At 53.4% G+C, this 17,815-nt stretch overlaps 1 protein-coding gene across 1 annotated transcript in view; it reads right to left on the minus strand.

Moving 5' to 3' along the window:
- ABCC12 (ATP binding cassette subfamily C member 12) overlaps window positions 1-17,815 on the minus strand; it is a 70,275-nt gene that overhangs the window by 34,377 nt on the left and 18,083 nt on the right. Inside the window, exons 9-13 of the mRNA XM_075995610.1 lie at window positions 14,850-14,998; window positions 12,378-12,485; window positions 9,632-9,910; window positions 6,010-6,081; window positions 3,655-3,779 (exon numbers count right to left, since the gene is read on the minus strand). Coding sequence (XP_075851725.1) covers window positions 3,655-3,779; window positions 6,010-6,081; window positions 9,632-9,910; window positions 12,378-12,485; window positions 14,850-14,998 — 733 coding nt within the window. The remainder of the gene's footprint in view (window positions 1-3,654; window positions 3,780-6,009; window positions 6,082-9,631; window positions 9,911-12,377; window positions 12,486-14,849; window positions 14,999-17,815) is intronic.

A 17,815-nucleotide genomic window follows, 5' to 3' on the forward strand; every position in this document is an offset into this window, starting at 1 on the left:
ACCACACACAGCCCACCACACACAGCCCATCACACACAGCACCCCACACACAGCCCACCACACCGCACACAGCCCACCACACACAGCCCACCACACACAGCCCATCACACACAGCCCATCACACACAGCACCCCACACACAGCCCACCGCACACAGCCCACCACACACAACCCACCACACACAGCCCACCACACACAGCCCACCACACCACACACAGCCCACCACACACAGCCCACCGCACACAGCCCCCCACCGGCCGGCCGCCTGGGATCTGGCTCAGGCTGGGAAGGCCTGGCTGCTGGTCAGGTGTGCCCCATCCAAGCGCTGCCCACGACGGGGCCCTCGGCGTCCCCCCACTAGGCAGGTGAGCTGCCCCGCTGGGTGCGGCGGGCGGACTGAGTGATGGATAGCAGTAGCATTGTGGGGACCTCTCTCCTCCGAGCATGGCCCGGCAGGCGGGCAGCCCGGACTGCACAGGACACTCCTCCCCAGTGAGGGGCAGCGGCGAGGGCGCGCGGAGGTGAGCAGCGCCCTGCAGGCGCCTGCGGCCGGAACAGAGCCGGGGCACAGCCCCCAGCACGGTGCTCATGCTCCAGGGCTGGTGAGCACTTGGGCAGGCAACTGTACCTCCCTGGTCCTCACTCTCCCTCTGCTAGCCGGGGCCGACGGCGCTCACTGAGTAGTTTGGAAACGCGATCCAGAACACATGGACAGCCGTTAGCGCCACATCTAGTGCACTGCAAGCCAGTGGCGTTGCTATCACTACTGTTGCCTTTGCCGATCTTTAGCTACGTGAGTCAGACAGCCGGGCCAGTCTGGCCCTCACCAGCCCGTCTTCAATTTCCCGCCGCCCTCCTGCTCGCTATGCCCTGAGAACCACAGCCCCACCCAGGGATCACAACCTCTGCCGGACCGAAACCCACCCTGGGGAAAGAGTCCTTATTCCATAAATGGTGCTGGGGAAACTGGATGGCCACATGTAGAAGGACCCACAGGACCCACAGGACCCACACCTTTCACCTCTCACAAACATCAATTCACGCTGGGTAACAGACTTGAACCTTAGGTGTGAAACTATTAGAATTCTAGAGGAAAACATTGGAAGTACTCTTCTAGACATTGGCCTAGGCAAACAATTTATAAAGAAGACCCCAAAGGCAATCCAGCAGCAACAAAAATAAATAAATGGGACCTGATCAAATTAAAAAGCTTCTGCACAGCTAAAGAAACTGTCATGAGAGCAAACAGACAATCCACAGAATGGGAGAGAATTTTTGCAATCTACATATCTGATAAAGGGCTGATAACTAAAATCTATTTAGAACTCAGGAAAATTAGCAAGGAAAAATCAAACAACTCTATCAAAAAGTGGGCAAAGGGCACGAACAGAAACTTTCCAAAATAAGACAGAAGAATGGCCAACAAACATATGAAAAAATGTTCAACATCTCTAATCATCAGGGAAATGCAAATCAAACCACAGTGAGATATCACTTATCTCCAGTGAGAATGGCCTTTATTAAAAAGTCTCCAAACAACAAATGCTGGCATGGATGTAGAGAGATAAGAACACTCCTACACTGCTGGTGGGACTGCAAACTAGAGCAACCTCTGTGGAAAGCAAGATGGAGATACCTTAAATAGATACAAGTAGATCTACCATTTGATCCAGCAATTCCACTACTGGGCATCTACCCAAAAGAACAAAAGACACTCTATAAAAAAGACACCTGCACTTGAATATTTATAGCAGCACAATTCACAATTGCAAAGATGTGGAAACAACCCAAGTGCCCATCAATACATGAGTGGATTAATAAAATGTGGTATATGTATATCATGGAGTTCTACTCAGCTATAAGAAACAATGGTGGCACAGCACCTCTTGTATTTTCCTGGATAGAGCTGGAGCCCATTCTACTAAGTGAAGTATCCCCAAAATGGAAAAACAAACACCAATGTACTCACCATCGAATTGGGATTAACAGATCAACACCTAAGTGGACATATAGGAATGACATTTATCGGGTGTTGGGCAGGTTGGGTGGGGGGGACGAGTATATACACACATAACGAATGCAGTGCGCGCCAACTGGGGGATGGACACGCTTGGAGCTCTGTCTCCAGGGGGGAGGGGGGAAGGGCAAGGCATGTAACTTAAGCAGTTGTACCCCCCTAAAATGCTGAAAGAAAACAAAACAAAACAAAACACCTCTGCTAAAGATGCCACATATGAACGTTCTCGACCCGCTCTTCAAGGCCCAATTCAGGTGTCATCCTCTTGTCCCTGACCCCCACCCTCTCTGCTGGGACCCCCCACATCTCTGCTGCCTCTGAACGGTCTCTAGCCACTTGGCACGTTCCTCCTTGGTACGCTGTCAATTCTGCGAGTCTCTCACAGCCCTCCAGACTTAAGCGCCTTGGGGCAAAGATACACCTGGGCCCTCTCTCATCCGCCAGGTGGCAGGCATGCTACAGGCATTTGGTGAATGTTTGCCCTCTGAAGGTCCTGACTGATGGATTAGGGAACCCTCCTTCCCGCCTGCTTCCTCAGAAAGAGAGGGTATCCCAGGGGCGCCGGGGAGGCATAGGCTGAGGCGCTGGGGCCAGGACACGCTGAGCAGAGCAGTTTGGCTGGGACGAAGGGAGACCTTCCTGCCACACCTGACCCTCCTGGTGACAGGACACCACGGCCAGGGAGGAGGAGGTGATATGGCAGCCTCTTCCCGAGAACCCACATGCTGGCCAACGCCAGCCAGCAGGGACAGCTTGTGGGTTCAGATGATGAGAAAGGCCAAACCACCATCAGAGAGTTGGCAGCCACATTCCTAAGACCTGCCCCATCTCTCTGGCTTCAGCGCTGGGAGACTTGGGAGGTTTCTGGGTGACCCAGCCGTCAGGCAGCTCCAGCAGGAACAAATGATGCTGGAGTTCCAGACATAAGTTCACGACTTATACCATTTGCTGTTTGACATTTAATAGCATTTAATACCTCGTGTGGGTCAACTCACCTTTCTGGGCCTTAGTTTCTTTACCTGTAAAACCAGGATATATGCCAGGATCCCCTAAACAGGCGGCTGTTGGCCCTAAATGACAGAATGCACGTGGCAATGCTGCGCTCGGCAAAGAACCGCAGAAGCTGTTGCTTTCTACACTTTAAAGATAATGGCCCAAGGTGTGTCAAGTTACTATAACTTGGTTTTTGGTTCATTCGATCATTTTGAGGACACTAACAGCAATATACCCTGATAGCTCTGATGTCAACTAAGAGCATCAGGGCTGATTCATGGCATAATGGCCACTCATGATCTCAAGCAAAGTTTTGGCTGCTCATCTGAAGCAAAGCTGCCAACTTCACTTTTCTCTAGTCAGCCAGCACATGCCCTGTAACAGAACCTCAGAACACGTGCTGCTCGTCCTCAGAGTGGCGTGCCAGTGTTCTTCCCTTCTCAGGGTGCAGTCGCATGTCTGCAGGAGTCGCCTCTGCTGAACCCTTGGGTCGGGAAGAGAAAACCCAGTGCCTGTGTGGATCTGCTGAATGTTTAATCAGACATCATTAAGAAACCCACTTAGCCGCCATTACCAGTGGCACCAGCATCTGCAGCAAAGCGTGCCAAACACTAAAGTGCCCCACGCTTTACAAGTTAATATTACCTTTGGTGATCATACTTTTCTCCAAATAGTATGTTTTCTCTCACGGTCCCGTGAAAGATCCACGCCTGCTGGGAGACGTAGGCCAAGGTCCCGCTGACGGCCACGGTTCCTCTCTGCAGCCGCATCTGGACAACGACACGGGCGCCTAAGAAGCAGCCGCGCCTCGGCCTTCCTTCAGCGCCCGGCTCGTTCCGCGAGCGCTGCCTGTGGCGGCGCAAGGTGCCGGCAGGACTTCTGGCCCACCTGCCGGAAAGCCCGCCTGTGCAGACAGAGCGTCTCAAGGCCCTGCAAGGAGCCAGGCGGGGAGCACTAGAGAAGAGGCAGGGGCAAGTCCTGCTGCAAACCGGAGAGCACAGGCCACGGGGCTGCTCCAGCACAAGTGGCACCTTTGTGCCAACTACGAGAAGCCTTCTGAGCGCACTGGTCATGAGAGGGCCCCTTCCGCCAGAGGCGCTGGCCGGATCCGGCCCTCCTCAGCCAGGCCCCGGAGCAGGCACAGCCTGCGCCACCGTGTGTGGTGGCCCTGGTGTGCCCCATCTTAAGGAAGCAGCCTCACCCCAGCTGCAGGGTGGGCACCGTGCAAGGACAATGTTAGGCGTCAGTGGTGACTTGGTGTTCAAGGCTGTCTGGAGAGGGCTGTGCGAGGCAGGCCACGGTGCCCAGGGCTGAGGCCCCGGGGCAGCAGCAGCGTGTCTGAGAGCAGGGACAGAGTGGCCAATGTGGTCAAAGGACGTGATGATGCCTTTTCACCTCAGGAATGGTCCAAGGGACAGAGACTTCAACGTGGAGAAGAGACAATGATAATAACAGTAACAGTAACGTGAACAGTGGCTGAAATGTGTAGGGCACAGTCCATGCACCGTGTTAGGTGTATAATAGATGCTTATCCCCATGACTGGCCTTGCAAATTACCTTATAACCAACTATTGCATGAATCATCTCCATTAATCCTCACCACAACTCTCCTTAGCCCCATATTGCAAATGAGGAAAACAAGGCTCTGAGAGGTTAAGTTACTTCTCCAAGGTTAAACAGTGAGCACGTGGCCGAGACAGGTGGTGGGTGAACCCCGGCCAGCCAGAGTGCCATCCTACCTGCCCAGTGACCCCAGGAGGGGCCTCATCCCACCACTGTTGCATGGGAGAGAGATTCTATTTTTCTCTGAAAAGTTCCAAAGAAGCAGACTAAAAGATAGAAGCTAAAAGGAGGCAAGTTTCACTCCAATGTGCGTCAAAACCCTCCAAAGAGGAAAGTGGCTGTGAAATAGTGAGTCCCCACCATGAGCTATCCAAGCAGAGGATGGAACATCTCTTATTTGGGGTGCTGTCGAGAGCACCACATTATTAGGCATGGAATCGAGGCAGGTCACCTCTAAGGCACCCGCGACTCCAGCCTCCTCACAGAGGCACACGGACTGAAGCCCAGAGCACGGTGACCTCAGGAGCTCACCCAAGTCAGCCCCTACCTCCACCTCCAGGCAGGAAAGGAGTTGTCACTCTTTCTATAGATGAGTCAACTGAGGCCAAAAGAAGTCACTCGTACTGGCGCTCATAAGACACATCCCCCATCCCTTCTGAGCCCTTCTGAGCCTGGTTTCTTCAGAGGCATCTTTCTTCCTGCTATAGACAGTCCAGACTCTCCAAACTTCTCTTTAGGAACAGCAGAATGAAGAAAAAGGACTTAATATTTTTTCCCAGAAAATTTCTCATTCATTTGGGATGCAACTTAAAACCATGACAACATAGAGGCCTGTGAATACAGTAAGTGGGGTCACCCAGCTAAAAGTAGCAGAGAAGGGACAAGAACCCAGGTTCCTCCCTCTCCCCACAGCAAGGTTTGCAGGGAAGTTGGGGCGCATGCTACTTTGGTTCTTGCACCCATTCAGCTGCCCCTGCACTGAAGCAGTGGTTGGCCGTCTGCTCTGGGCAGACGCTGGGGCAGGTGCTGGGGATATGGAGATGAACAACAAAAAGCCACATCAACAGTCACTGTGAGTCGCAGACTCACAGGGCCTCCCCACCAAGTGGCTGTGCTGGCTTCCCTGAATCAGAACAGCCCGAGTCATGGGAAAGCAGGAGTTTAAAGACCCATCTCTTTCTTTAACCCAGAAAGCAGTCACCATTCCACACCGGTGCTCGGGCCAAACCCGGGAGTGTGTGAAAAGCTCGGCCTCGCCTGGCCCAGGGGTGTGGAGCTGCCAAGCGCATCACCCTCACAAAAATGACTGTGAACTATGTGCGCCTCCAGTGGGGCCGAGACCATGCGTTGGGCATGGTTCCAAGGGCCAAACCTGGCAGGAGGGAGCCATTTCATTGTCATGTCAATGTTCCTCTTCAAGGCACTCCCCCAGCTTACCTGTCCCAGGAGAGCTGCAATGAGGGAGCTCTTTCCACTCCCCACATTCCCGCATATTCCCAAGACCTTTCCCTGCCAGAGAAATAGAGATAAGACACAGTCACTCTCCCAGTTCTTAGAGGGGGTTGGGCCAAAGGTGTCACTCCCAAACTACGCTGGCCAAGCCAAGCAGGGACCAAGGAGTCACTGCTGGCTGTAGAGGGTGGCAGCTGCTGCCTCACACACCCACCTCCGTACACACAGCCTGGTGGACACAGGAACGTGAGTCTAAACTCAGTGCTTTCCCTGGTGCAGCACTGCGGAGAGCCCAGAGGGCTTCTGGACATCTTGTATGGTCACTCACGTGACACAGCCTCGTGCTGGTCTGGGAGTTGCTGGCCCTAGACACGAGGGCTGTCCTGTGCCCAGACTCCAGGAAAGCAAACCTGAGGGGAGGGGAAAGGCTGTACAATCCAGGGGGACGAGCGTAGCCTTTGAAGAGCGGGGAGCTGAGTGCTTTTCAAAAGTCATTTTTTAATAGATTCCTTTACCATAACAACTCAATCGGAAACAACCAAGCAGTTGAAATATTCTAACACGTTGGGTTCATGGATTATTCTACCGCTATGGCTTTACTAATTCAGCCAACAAACCCTTACTCGTTACTGCCAGAGCCTGCCCTGTGCCCGCAGGAGCACGCAGACAGCAGTCTGGGCCTGCCCTCGCGAGCTTAGCTTTGAGTTGGAGGAGAGGGACGGGAGGCAGATGTAACAAAACGTGGGGCACATCGATGCTCGCCTTGGAGAAAAACCCAGCTGGGAAGAGACAGGAAGTGGGGTGCCGTCTGGGGCACAAGGAAAGCCTCACTGGAGAAGTAGGTGTCGTGCCTGCGTCCTGGAACAGAGGCCCTGGCTGCCAGGAGCTTGTCTGGGAGGTGCAAGGGCCAGCAGGAGGGAAGCGGGGAAGTGACACAGGAGAGGGAAGGTGGCCCATAAGGAGTATCCTAGTAGGTCAGCTCACCCACGAGGCAGATGAAGCTCAAGCCTGCAGGGAAACTGAGGACAGTCTCTGCCCAGCCAGTGGCCGAGGTTGGTGGGGTGCTGACGCCCAGCAGTCACTGCTTGAGGGCTGCTTCCAGGCTGTCACCCGGCACTGGGCGGGTGCCGTGGGGAGTCCCAGCACAGACGCACATGTGGCAGTTGGCAGACAGCCAGAGCACAGCAAAGCACATGGGCGTGGGCAACGTCCACTGCAGACAACGTCTGAATAAAGCCTGAGTGAGGTGAGGCAGGAGCCATGGCGGCTCCTGGGGAGGGCCGCTGTGGGCAGAGGAGAGCCCGCGCAGGGACGCTGAGGCGGACACGTGGCCACGGCCGTGTTCAAGCGGGCGGCACAATACAGCAGGGCTCTTGGGACCCCTAAGAACACTCTGGTGTGGACCTGCTCCCTGCACCCCTCAGGGCAAAGAGACCCAACACGGGGCCACATCCACTCCCTCCCCACCCCACGCCACACCAGCAGGCCCATTACCTGTCCACCACGCCCAGCCCCTGCAGGCTGCCACCTGTCATCAGCGATTCCTTAGACAAGTCCTTACTGAGAGCCAGGTGTCATCCTGGGGTAGGGCAGTGGCCAGTGCAAGTGCCATCCCCGCCTTTAGGAGCCCCCACTGTCACTGAAGCTGCACATGAATGAGGCCGATTCTTTTTAATTCCACTATAAAGACTCCAAGGAATTGGGGCATCATGGAGACTTTGGGATAAAGAGATCACAGGTTTGGATCCAGCCTCACTAGGTATTTGACTCTCCTTTGAGTCCTGTATGCTTCTTGGGGCCAGTAAGAGCCTTCTAGATTCATCTTTGGCTTCAACAGAAAACCCATGAGGCCTGCATCCTCTGAGCTTCTGATTATTTGTTCACTGAGCAAACTACCAGGAACCTCTGAGCCAGGTGCTGGGCTGCGTGCTGAGGACATAACCGTGAACAGCACACTCTGAGCTCATGGGCCATGCAGTCTACTGGAATCCTGGAGCTGAACTTGGAAAAACTTAGATGCCCTGAATTTAGGCCATTTGAGGGCAGCACTTAAGCTGGAAATAATAGTTAAAGAAAAAAGGTAACAACAACAGTTAACGTCGGTTGAGACTTACTATGGGCTTAGCATTTTTATGTGGTATCTCAGTTCCCACAGCCACCTTGGGCAATGGGTACCGTTATAAAGTCCACGGAGCAGGTGAAGAAACAGACACTCCAGGAGCTTAGACAATACACTCAAGGTCAGGCAGCTAGTAAGTGATTGGACGGGAGGTCCACCAGGCTCCAGAAACACACCCCTAATCCACAGGACACTGTGTTGTTCCCACTATATCTTTGACTTATTTCACAAAATGTTGGCCATGTCCTGGATGTACGACCAATGCATTACCAATGCACTGCAAAGAGCATCAGGAGTAAAGCAATTGGAGGGCAAACAGCAGCTTCCTTAGAAGGCAGAGCAGTTCACTGAGGCCTCTCTGAAACACTGGGAAGGTGGGTGCTGCACCACACAGGTATGGGACAGGGAGAAGGCCAAGAGTGGGTGGCATTTAGCAGGACTTAGCTGAGATCTCAACTCAGTTGCACTCTGCAGACCAAACAGGTTCCAATGAATATGTGGCCGATGACAACCTTGTTAGCTATAAGAGGTACCATTCTCATACCAGCAATTGAGCTTGACTTTGCATAACAAACAGGAACCGCTCCTCCTAGCGTGCTCACACAGGGAAAGAGTGAGTCCACAAGACCAGACGGGAGATCAAAATGCTAAGCACAAGATCAATGCCGAGCCCTCTGCAGAATCAACACTGTCCCCCTGGGAGCTGCTGCCCAGGCCCCAGCACTGGGAGAAAATGCGTGCAAGAGAGGCAGGAGGAGGCCGAACACTCCCGAAACCCACAGCTTCAGCTCAAAGCTCTAGCCCCAGGCTTGAGGGACAGGAGCAGCGGACGGACTCTGGCTAGCTTGGCTGGCTTTGCTCTGGCAACCTCAGCGGGGCTGCCTCTGGGTCTCACTCTGCTCCTCACGGGAGCAGCATTGCATGGCCGTTAAGAGCACAGACTCTGACGCCCTGGGTGTGAGGCCCTCCCCTGCCGCTTGCAAGCCGGGAGACCGTGGGCAGGTTGTGTGCACTTCTTCAGCCACGGGCTCCTCAGTCACAAAGAAAGGGTTGTGGCAGCGCTACTGCAACCACTGGTCAAATGAGGTAACTGTGTACCTGGTAAACAGTAAGTGCTCATAAATTTCAGTCATTATTATCTAGCATAATATTCCAATATGGAATCAAGAACAGATCTAAAAAGACTTATGAAAGCTAGTTACAGCCCAGCCCCCTGAAGTGGACTGTCCACTCAAAATCGCAACTGAACCCAAGGGAGGCATTAAAACTCAATACCAGTATAACCTCCGTCCCTTCTCTGAGCTTGATGAGGATGTCTACGAGGTTCATAGACATAGTACATGTACATAGTTTTAAAATTGGGGGAAAACAGAGACCCTGGCTGGAGATCCCCGCCACCAGCCCCAGCCCTAATTGCAGTTACTGCGCCGTGAGAAGGCACGGCTATCAACACGGGGGGGGGGGGGGGGGAATGCAGCACACACCCACCTTTCTAAGCACAAAGCTTATGTTGTGCAGGACTGATTTGGGGCTGCCACTTTGCTCCTCTGGGCCAGCGACTCCCTGGGCTAATGGACTCCAATCACTGTCTGCCTCTGGCCTCTGTTTCTTGAAAAAGTGTTTTTTCTGGTTCTGCACTTTCTTTAGGTCACTTTTCCTGCTGGCTTCTTGCTCCCAGGTCAAGGTGGCATTTGCTAAAAGCAAGACAGTGTCTGGCTCTTCTGGTTGGGTGATGTAAGATGGGGGGCTTTTATCTATGAGAATTTTCTAAGATTAAAGAGACAAAATTAACTGGGTAGACATCAGCCATTTGCAAGAATCATACCAATATATCTTCTAATGACCCCAAATCACAGTTTTGGCAATTCCCCCTAGGATATCCAGGAAAGAGATTCTGCAGTTATTTCCCTCAGGAGAAGCTGCAGCAGATATATATAGTTTGCTGGCTCCTACTATCTGGGACAGAGGCCTCTTCAGCCACTAGGCCTATGTGGGTCACCCACTGGGAGAATCCCCGCTACATTTCACCCTCGTGCCCAATGTAGTCAGCCTTTGCCAGTCTTTGGGTGTGGACTTCGCTGTTCGCACAAATGCCAAAGATCCAAAGAAACCAAGATCATGTGCTCAGTCTCTGCCGTGTCCTTGTCCTAGGTTCCCTCTGAGCTCAGTTTGACAAAACGTTTGCCAAGCCTCCACCTTGTGCCAGACTGGGGCAGACAGCAGAAATGCAAACATAAACGAGGTGTCCTTCCGGTCCCTGAAGAGATCACACACAGTCTGGGGGGAGACAGGAACACGCGAGAGTTTCGCTGACACGAGGCGTGGACAAGCACCCCGACTGCCAGAGAAGGGCACTTGGCACCCCATCTCGGAGGCACATGTGGCTGGTGTCTGCAAGGAGTCTGGAAGGTGCCAACAGGCAGAGGCGAGAGAGGGCAGAGAAGGCGCGTGCTGTTGAGGGCACAGCACGCGAAGGCCAGGAGCGTGCAAAGCGTGCTGCTAGGCGGGCACGGGACCAGCAGTCCAGCGCTGCTGAGGCCCAGAGCGCGAGGTAGGAAGGGGACAGGAGATGAGAGCTGATGGAGGCCCTGACTGAAGGTGACAGCAACAGGGACAGCCAAGTCAATAAACACCATCCTGCCTCTAGTCTAAGAAGCACCTTTAATCTTTTTTTTTTTTTTTGAGACAGAGTCTCGCTTTCTTGCCTAGGCTAGAGTGAGTGCCGTGGCGTCAGCCTAGCTCACAGCAACCTCAAACTCCTGGGCTCAAGCGATCCTCCTGCCTCAGCCTCCCGAGTAGATGGGACTACAGGCACGAGCCACCATGCCCGGCTGATTTTTATATTATATATATTAGTTGGCCAATTAATTTCTTTCTATTTTTATGGTAGAGACGGGGTCTCGCTCAGGCTGGTTTTGAACTCCTGACCTTGAGCAATCCGCCCGCCTCGGCCTCCCAGAGTGCCAGGATTACAAGCGTGAGCCACTGCGCCCGGCCTGGAATTAGAACTTTTTTTGTACAAAAATTTATTTTTGAGATACATACTAAAAATTTATGAATGATTTGATAATCCTGAAATTTGCTTCAAAATAATCCATTGTCAGTATGGTTGGGGGAGAAGAGCAGAGGGTAAATGGATGAGGTAGAGATGAAATAAGATTGCCTATGAGTTGATAATTGTTGAAGCTGGGTGATGGATACATGGTATTCATGATACTATTTTCTCTGATTACTCGAGTCCCTCAGTTTTAAGAGGCACCATTGTCAGACTGGATTGGAAAGTGCACTGTTATCACTTTTTGAACAAAGCATAAAACTGAGGGACTCGAGTAATCAGGGGTGATTTAACAGGGCTTTGGACTGAAAGCGAGGGGAGGGTGCAGAAGCTGAGGGTGCTTCAGGTGACTTCCAGATTTCTGGCTTGGGCAAGTAAGATCCTTCAGCTCATTCGTAGATGTCTGAACATGCTGTTTCCTGACTAGAGCGCTCTTCTCTCTTGTCCTTTCCTTGCCTGAACTTTAAAAACGCTTTATCTGTCCTTCTTGCATGTCACAAATATCCTTCCCATTTGTAGGAATTGCAAGGATGCCTGGCGACACCGGAACAGAGGCTCTGAGGGTAAAGATTCTCTCTTCCTCACGTGGCCTTTCCCACGTGTCTGGCAGCCACGGAGGTGCACGGCGGAGGCGCAGGGCGGAGGCGCAGGGCGGAGGCGCAGGGCGGAGGCGCAGGGCGGAGGCGCAGGGCGGAGGCGCAGGGCGGAGGTGCAGGGTGGAGGTGGACGCGGAGGCGCAGGGCGGAGGTGCAGGGCGGGTCTCTAACGAGCCAATAAACGAATGAGCGAAGCAGCTAGCCGAGAGCGCGGACGCGCCTGCCGGCATCACTTCCACCGCCCTGCCTATCACAGGAAAGAGGTGGCTCGGCACAGACCAGCCCCTCTCCTGGAACAGCTCTGGATTTAAGGCTTGGATGAGGGTAGAGGGCCAGGAACATTTTCCCCATGTACCAGACTCTATCCCATTTTCGTTACAAGGGCAAACCCCCTGCGAAACTCCAAAACTGCCTGGTCCTTCCTCCACGCATGTGTCGAGCCAGCTCTGAAGGGAGGTCCTTCTCCCAGTGCCAGCCCAAAACATGACGCAGACCCAGTGGCTGGCACAGCATTCCCACATCTGAGCGTCTTCCCACCCAGAAATGAGATCTCTCCTCCCTACTCACCCAGCGTCAGTTATACCTTCATTCTCCTTAGCGAGACGCTGGCTTCGGCCCCTGCCTTGACCGAGAAAGGCAAGATTGCGATTGAGAACTTCATTACATTAAACATGGCGATCACACTGAATGCCTGAGGAACAAAAGAGAGGTACGAAGTTTAGGGTGAGAGGTTGCCTTGGATCCCAACCATTACACCATTAAACTTATCGAGATGAGAAACAGTGGCACAGTTGGAATTCGCAGAGAACAAAGTTTTCATTTCATGGCTCAGAAACCGTGGGTTGGCAAATCAGGGCCAGCAGCATCTCCATCTATTCTGCTTCCGGATTTTCACCAAAATGGTGGAGAACATATTCTCCTGTTTGTGCTGATCCGGACGGGGAAGCGTTCGAGGCCTCTAAATGAGCACGTTTGGGAACTCCATCCACACACGTCCTCGGCCGAGCCGAGACCCAAGTCATCCCCTCTCGGCTCTTTGGGGGTATGTGACCCCCCGAGCTGGAGCACCCGTCTCCACAGCAGGCACCGCACGCACCCAGGGATGAAGGCGGACACTCCCCAGAAGGACCTGCAGCTCCTGCTGGCTGCAAGAAAGGGACCTGCAGCTCCTGCTCCCGGGACCCGGCCCCATGCCTCGCCACCCCTCGCACACAGGCCAGAATTGAGAGCCTTTGCGCAGCTGCGGTCCCCAAAAGTACCACGTCCCTTCACTGGGGCCGTCCTCGACCGAGCCCTGCCTGGTGCGTGGCTAATACTGCGTGGCCTCCATGAGGACGAGTTTGCGGCCTTCAGCTCGTGCCCCGCGGCGCACGGGCTCATCGCTCCGATTAGCAGCCTCTCCCTAGCCACCAACTGCAGAAATCGGTAACGCAACCCCCTTCAACAAGTCCGGAGTGATCCTGCCTGCTGCTGAGTGGGACCCACGGACGGGGCCCCAGGCTTCACCTAATCCTAGTCACCTCATTGTGGGATGAAGAAGGATGGTCCTGTTGCATCTGGCCCTAAATACATTCTCAGCGGGAGCTCGGCTCTCCCAGCTCCCGGAGCGCCGCCTGGCTCAGGACGCCCAGGCCTCGGCTGGCAGAGCACCTGGGCGGCCTCGTGCGGCCGAGCACCCCGGGGCTGGCCGGTACCGCGGCCCTAGCACAACAGGTTCTGCAAGGAATTCTGAATCCAGAGAAATCAGAACTTTGCATTCAGGAAATTTGGTCTTGGTGTAGATTTCTTCTAAACCATTGTGTTAGAAAATATCAACTACATGTGTTCAGTCTTGTTTCCAATTGATTTGCTTGATGTGTTGCTGGATAAAAAAATATTTTTGTTGTTTGGGATCATGGAAAGTTGTCATGATAATCAGGCAGCATTCTTTTCGGGCTCCGGTTCGTCACTGTCATTCATTCACCCTGGCTCTGGGTTCACAGCTAGGCTCGAGGCCCTGGAGCATGTGAGAGCAATATGTACATGGGCTATTACCTGCTGAAAAACCAGAGAAAATAAAAGCAGCTCACCTAGAAACGCAGGGCGGGAATGGGGTTTCACAGCCCACAAGAGGCCTGGGAAGGGCACCCTGGCTTCACAGCCTCAAGCCACCCTCCCCTTGGGATTCCAACTTGGGCTGCGATTCTTCCTCGTGAGCTTCCCTGTGTTCCTCTTCTTCTCCCTTTGTTTTTTCCTTGCCTTCTGTGCTCTTCCTCCGGCTACTTGCCCTTGGTTTCACACCTGAGCTGGTTCTCCTTTATCTAAGCCAGGGGCCGTTTTCTCTCTGGCACAGCGTTTCTTCCCCTGCAAACCTCAGGCCCCTTGTTTACAGCTGAACATCTGGCCTTCATCCCCGTCCCTAGCTGAGGCCTTCAGCCCCCATCGGCCTGGCTCAGGCGCGACTCTGGCTGCTAACAACAGCTGACGCGGCACCTAAGAGCCAGGACAGCTGCATGTGCTGTACATAAGATAACTCATTCGGCCTCACAACTGTGCTGCCAGGGACGACAATCACCCCGTTTACAGGTGACAGAACCAAGGCAAGAGGGGCTCCATGACCTGCCATAAGTCACAGCCAGGAAGTAGTGGGGTCAGGAGTCAAATAAGCAGCCCTGGCTCCTAAGCCCAGACTCTGACACCAACACCACTCCGCTCCCCACACCTGCAGATCCTCCCGCCAGGAGAACTTTCTCAAACGCTCCTTCTTGTAGAATACATGAATAAAACAGCCACGTGCTCATTTGGTTTCCATTTTTCCCCCCAAATGTGAACTTGGGTTCCAACGTTACCTTCCACCCCTGCCCGCTATGGACCAGGTGAGAGTCGCTATTAGGCTCTACTGGGCCTCTTGTCGCCCCACACACCTGTTTTTAAAAGTTGGGCTTGAATTCCTGCGTCGTTGGCCCCTTGCAGCTGGGTGTTCTGGTGAAGGTGTCATGCAAAGGTAGGAAGGGGCTTCCCACTGGGGACTTGCCAGGGTCAGGTGCGAAAGAGGCCAGACCCGGGCGGTTCTTACCACAGGGGCGGTGAGCTTGCGTCTCAGGAGGATGTGGCAGGTGAACGTGAGCACAATGGCTATGGTGGACGCAATGGGGGCCAGGGCTGAGTTTCCACTTTGGACAAATCCAGCTTTTTCCAGCAATTTTCTTTCCCTCCTTCTTATATCTGCAAAATAGAAAACAGTCCAAGCTGGTCTGATTTTGCTGGTTAAGAACCAGCATTAAGAGATGCATTCGCCCGCCCGATGCTCCTCCAGATGAGCGCAGGCCCCTGCTGAGAGGCCAGAGGAGAGCAGCGCAGACAGCCACGCCCGCCCGCCCAGCACGCGCCAGGGGCTCAGTGGCCGGCCGCTGCCTGTCCTGGGTGGGTGGGCTCCAAGGCCCCTCCCAGCCCTGATTCTCTGCATGGGGGCCCTGTAGGGCCCAAGCAAGCACTGCCAACGCAGGGGCAGCGTGCTAGACCAGAGGGTGCTGTGGAGCACAGCGAATGGGGAGCACGTGCCTCGGCGAGGGGCTCCGCTCCTCAGTGCACGGGAGCCTACCAGACTGTCAACCATTCTAAAGAGAGGTCCGCATTTTTGCAAGGCATCTCTCTACTTTTAAATGTCACAAACTCATTGAAAAAACTTTTAAAATGCTGTGCTGTAGGGGACAAACAAAACACATATGGTGGCCTGAAGACTGCCAGACTAGGAGCACCTGCCTGGTGTCTCAAGAACAACCACAGAAACTCGAGAGCATTTCTGCCTTTCCTAAGTCCAGAAGATGCCCACGACCCTGTGCTGCTCACGGTTAAATTCAAGCCTCCTTCCCCTGGTGTTTGCAGTCTTCAGTCCCAATTGCGGCCTCGTCTGCAAAACCCTTTCCTGTCTGCAAGAGGACAGCCACAGCAGCTCCTGCCGAGTGCACCATTAGAACGCTCCCGCCGCTGTGCTGAGAGGAGGCCACTATCACACCCTTTGTGCAGGAGAGAGAACGGGCTTGGCAGGTTTAGTAACTTGCCTTTTATGTGCTCCAAGCAGGACTAGCCCACTTCTGCTGGGACCCAAGGCCTGCTCTCCACACGCCTTCGCCTACAGAACACCCAGCAACCCCACCCCGTGCCGCTCCAGCTCCCTCCAGCCCTTTGCTCCTCCCTCAGGGGCGCCCCAACTCTGTGTCCAGACCCTTCCTGCTCTTTCGTCCCACCTGAAATCCACCTCCCCAGGAAGTCTGGCCTGAGCCCTCTGACCCAGTGTGCACCCCTGAGGGCTTCTCTCAGTTCCTCTTGTGGCACTGTCCCCATTTCACCCTGTAGAGTGACTAAGTCATGTGTCCACTCGCTCAGCGACTTGTAACCTGGTATCTGCCAAGTGCTGTGCTTGGTGCGCGGGGAGCAAACGAGTGAACAGGCCTCAGCCCACTTCCAGTGGGGGAAGCAGACAAGAAAGACAATCAAATAATTACAAATTGTGTTGGGTGATAGGAAAGTAATGAACAAGTGGAGTGACTGAGAGGTAGGGTGTGGGTGTGCTTGGCTGCAGTCCAAAAGTCCTCTTTGGATGTTGAGAAAAGACCTAAAGCCAACACAACGTTGCCATAAAATTGCGGCAGGAGAGTATTTCCAGGGAAATGAAACAGCAAATGCAAAGATCCCGAGGCACGAATGCGAGTGACACGTTGTTCTAGAAACAGATGGCAGGTTCACACTGCTTGAGCAGCATAATCAAAGGTTAGGATAAAATGTGATGAGGTCAGAGAGGTCACCAGGGGCCGGATCACGTTGAACCTAATAGGCCAGGTGAAGGAATTTGAATTTCATTCAAAAGACCTAAGTCTGAACAATTTAAGTCCGATAAAAAGTCACTGATGATTTTCTGGCAGGGGAGAAACAGGCTCAGACTGAGCTTCTCAAAGGTCGCCGTGGCTGCAGAGTGTGTAATGGGCTGCAGGAGGGGAGCAGGGAGAGCGCCTAGGTGCCCTTGCCACAGCCAGGAGGGAGCGGGTGCTGGCCCGGACTGGGCGGCGTGGGACGGAGAAGCAGACGGTCCCGGATATATTCTGCAGGTGGAGCCAGCAAACTGCGGCCATTCTGAGTTTAGTTATCCCATCCCCCTTAATCTTAAAAGCAGGAACCGTTTTCCTGGTCCTTTGTGTGGCTCCTGTGGCCTTGCTCCTAGTTGGGACTTGGCATACCTTCATTGAATTAAGCTGACAAGTTAAACTGAGTTGGTTCAATGGAACCAAGCCAAACGGAATCAAATTTGATCAGATCAAATTAAATGGCATTGACGTGAGTTCAGAGTGTGAGGAGGTGTTTCTGGGTCTTCAAAGAGGGTCCCCTAGGGCTGCTGGGGTCCCAGCCTGGGGCACTGCCTTTGGCACACTCAGAAGCGGGTTTTCTAAAGCCACTCCCTAAAATGTGGGTGCACAGCTTCAGCCCTGATTACAGGCCGGTTCAGAAGTGTGACTGTAGATCTAGAGACTACTGTAACAGTGGTTCTGGTCATTAGCCAGGGAACCACCTGAGTCTATGTCAGCAATTATGTAAATGTCCCTGCAATTAGAATTGCATTTATATTTGATTGAAATAGTTTCCATATCATCTTTACAAAAAAAAAAACTGCAAATGCATCCTCATATCTTCCCAAGGAATGTTGAGTCAGTGGGCACCCAAACACAGTGAGGGGGGGTGTGTGTGTGTGTGTGTGTGTGTGTGTGTGTGTAGATATCTTCTAAGTCAAGGAAATAGCCTAAGACAGCCTCTTTCCCTGCTCGCAAAGTTTTAGTAGATTACTTTTGTAAAGGTACCTGGTCAGTACCAGGACCCACGTGGGAAACCATGTGTCAGTCACCCTCAGGTTCACCAGAACAGATGCCTGGGTCTATTAAAAAAATCTCCAAATCCTTTGAAAATCCTTTGACCTGCAGAGCAGCCCATGGGGGTCCCCTCAGCCTCCTTCTAGAATGCCTGGCCCCGGGAGCCTTAAGAACCTCTTAGACG

The sequence above is a fragment of the Microcebus murinus genome, chromosome 20, assembly GCF_040939455.1.
Source record: "Microcebus murinus isolate Inina chromosome 20, M.murinus_Inina_mat1.0, whole genome shotgun sequence".
In the NCBI taxonomy this organism is placed as follows: Eukaryota; Metazoa; Chordata; class Mammalia; order Primates; family Cheirogaleidae; genus Microcebus; species Microcebus murinus.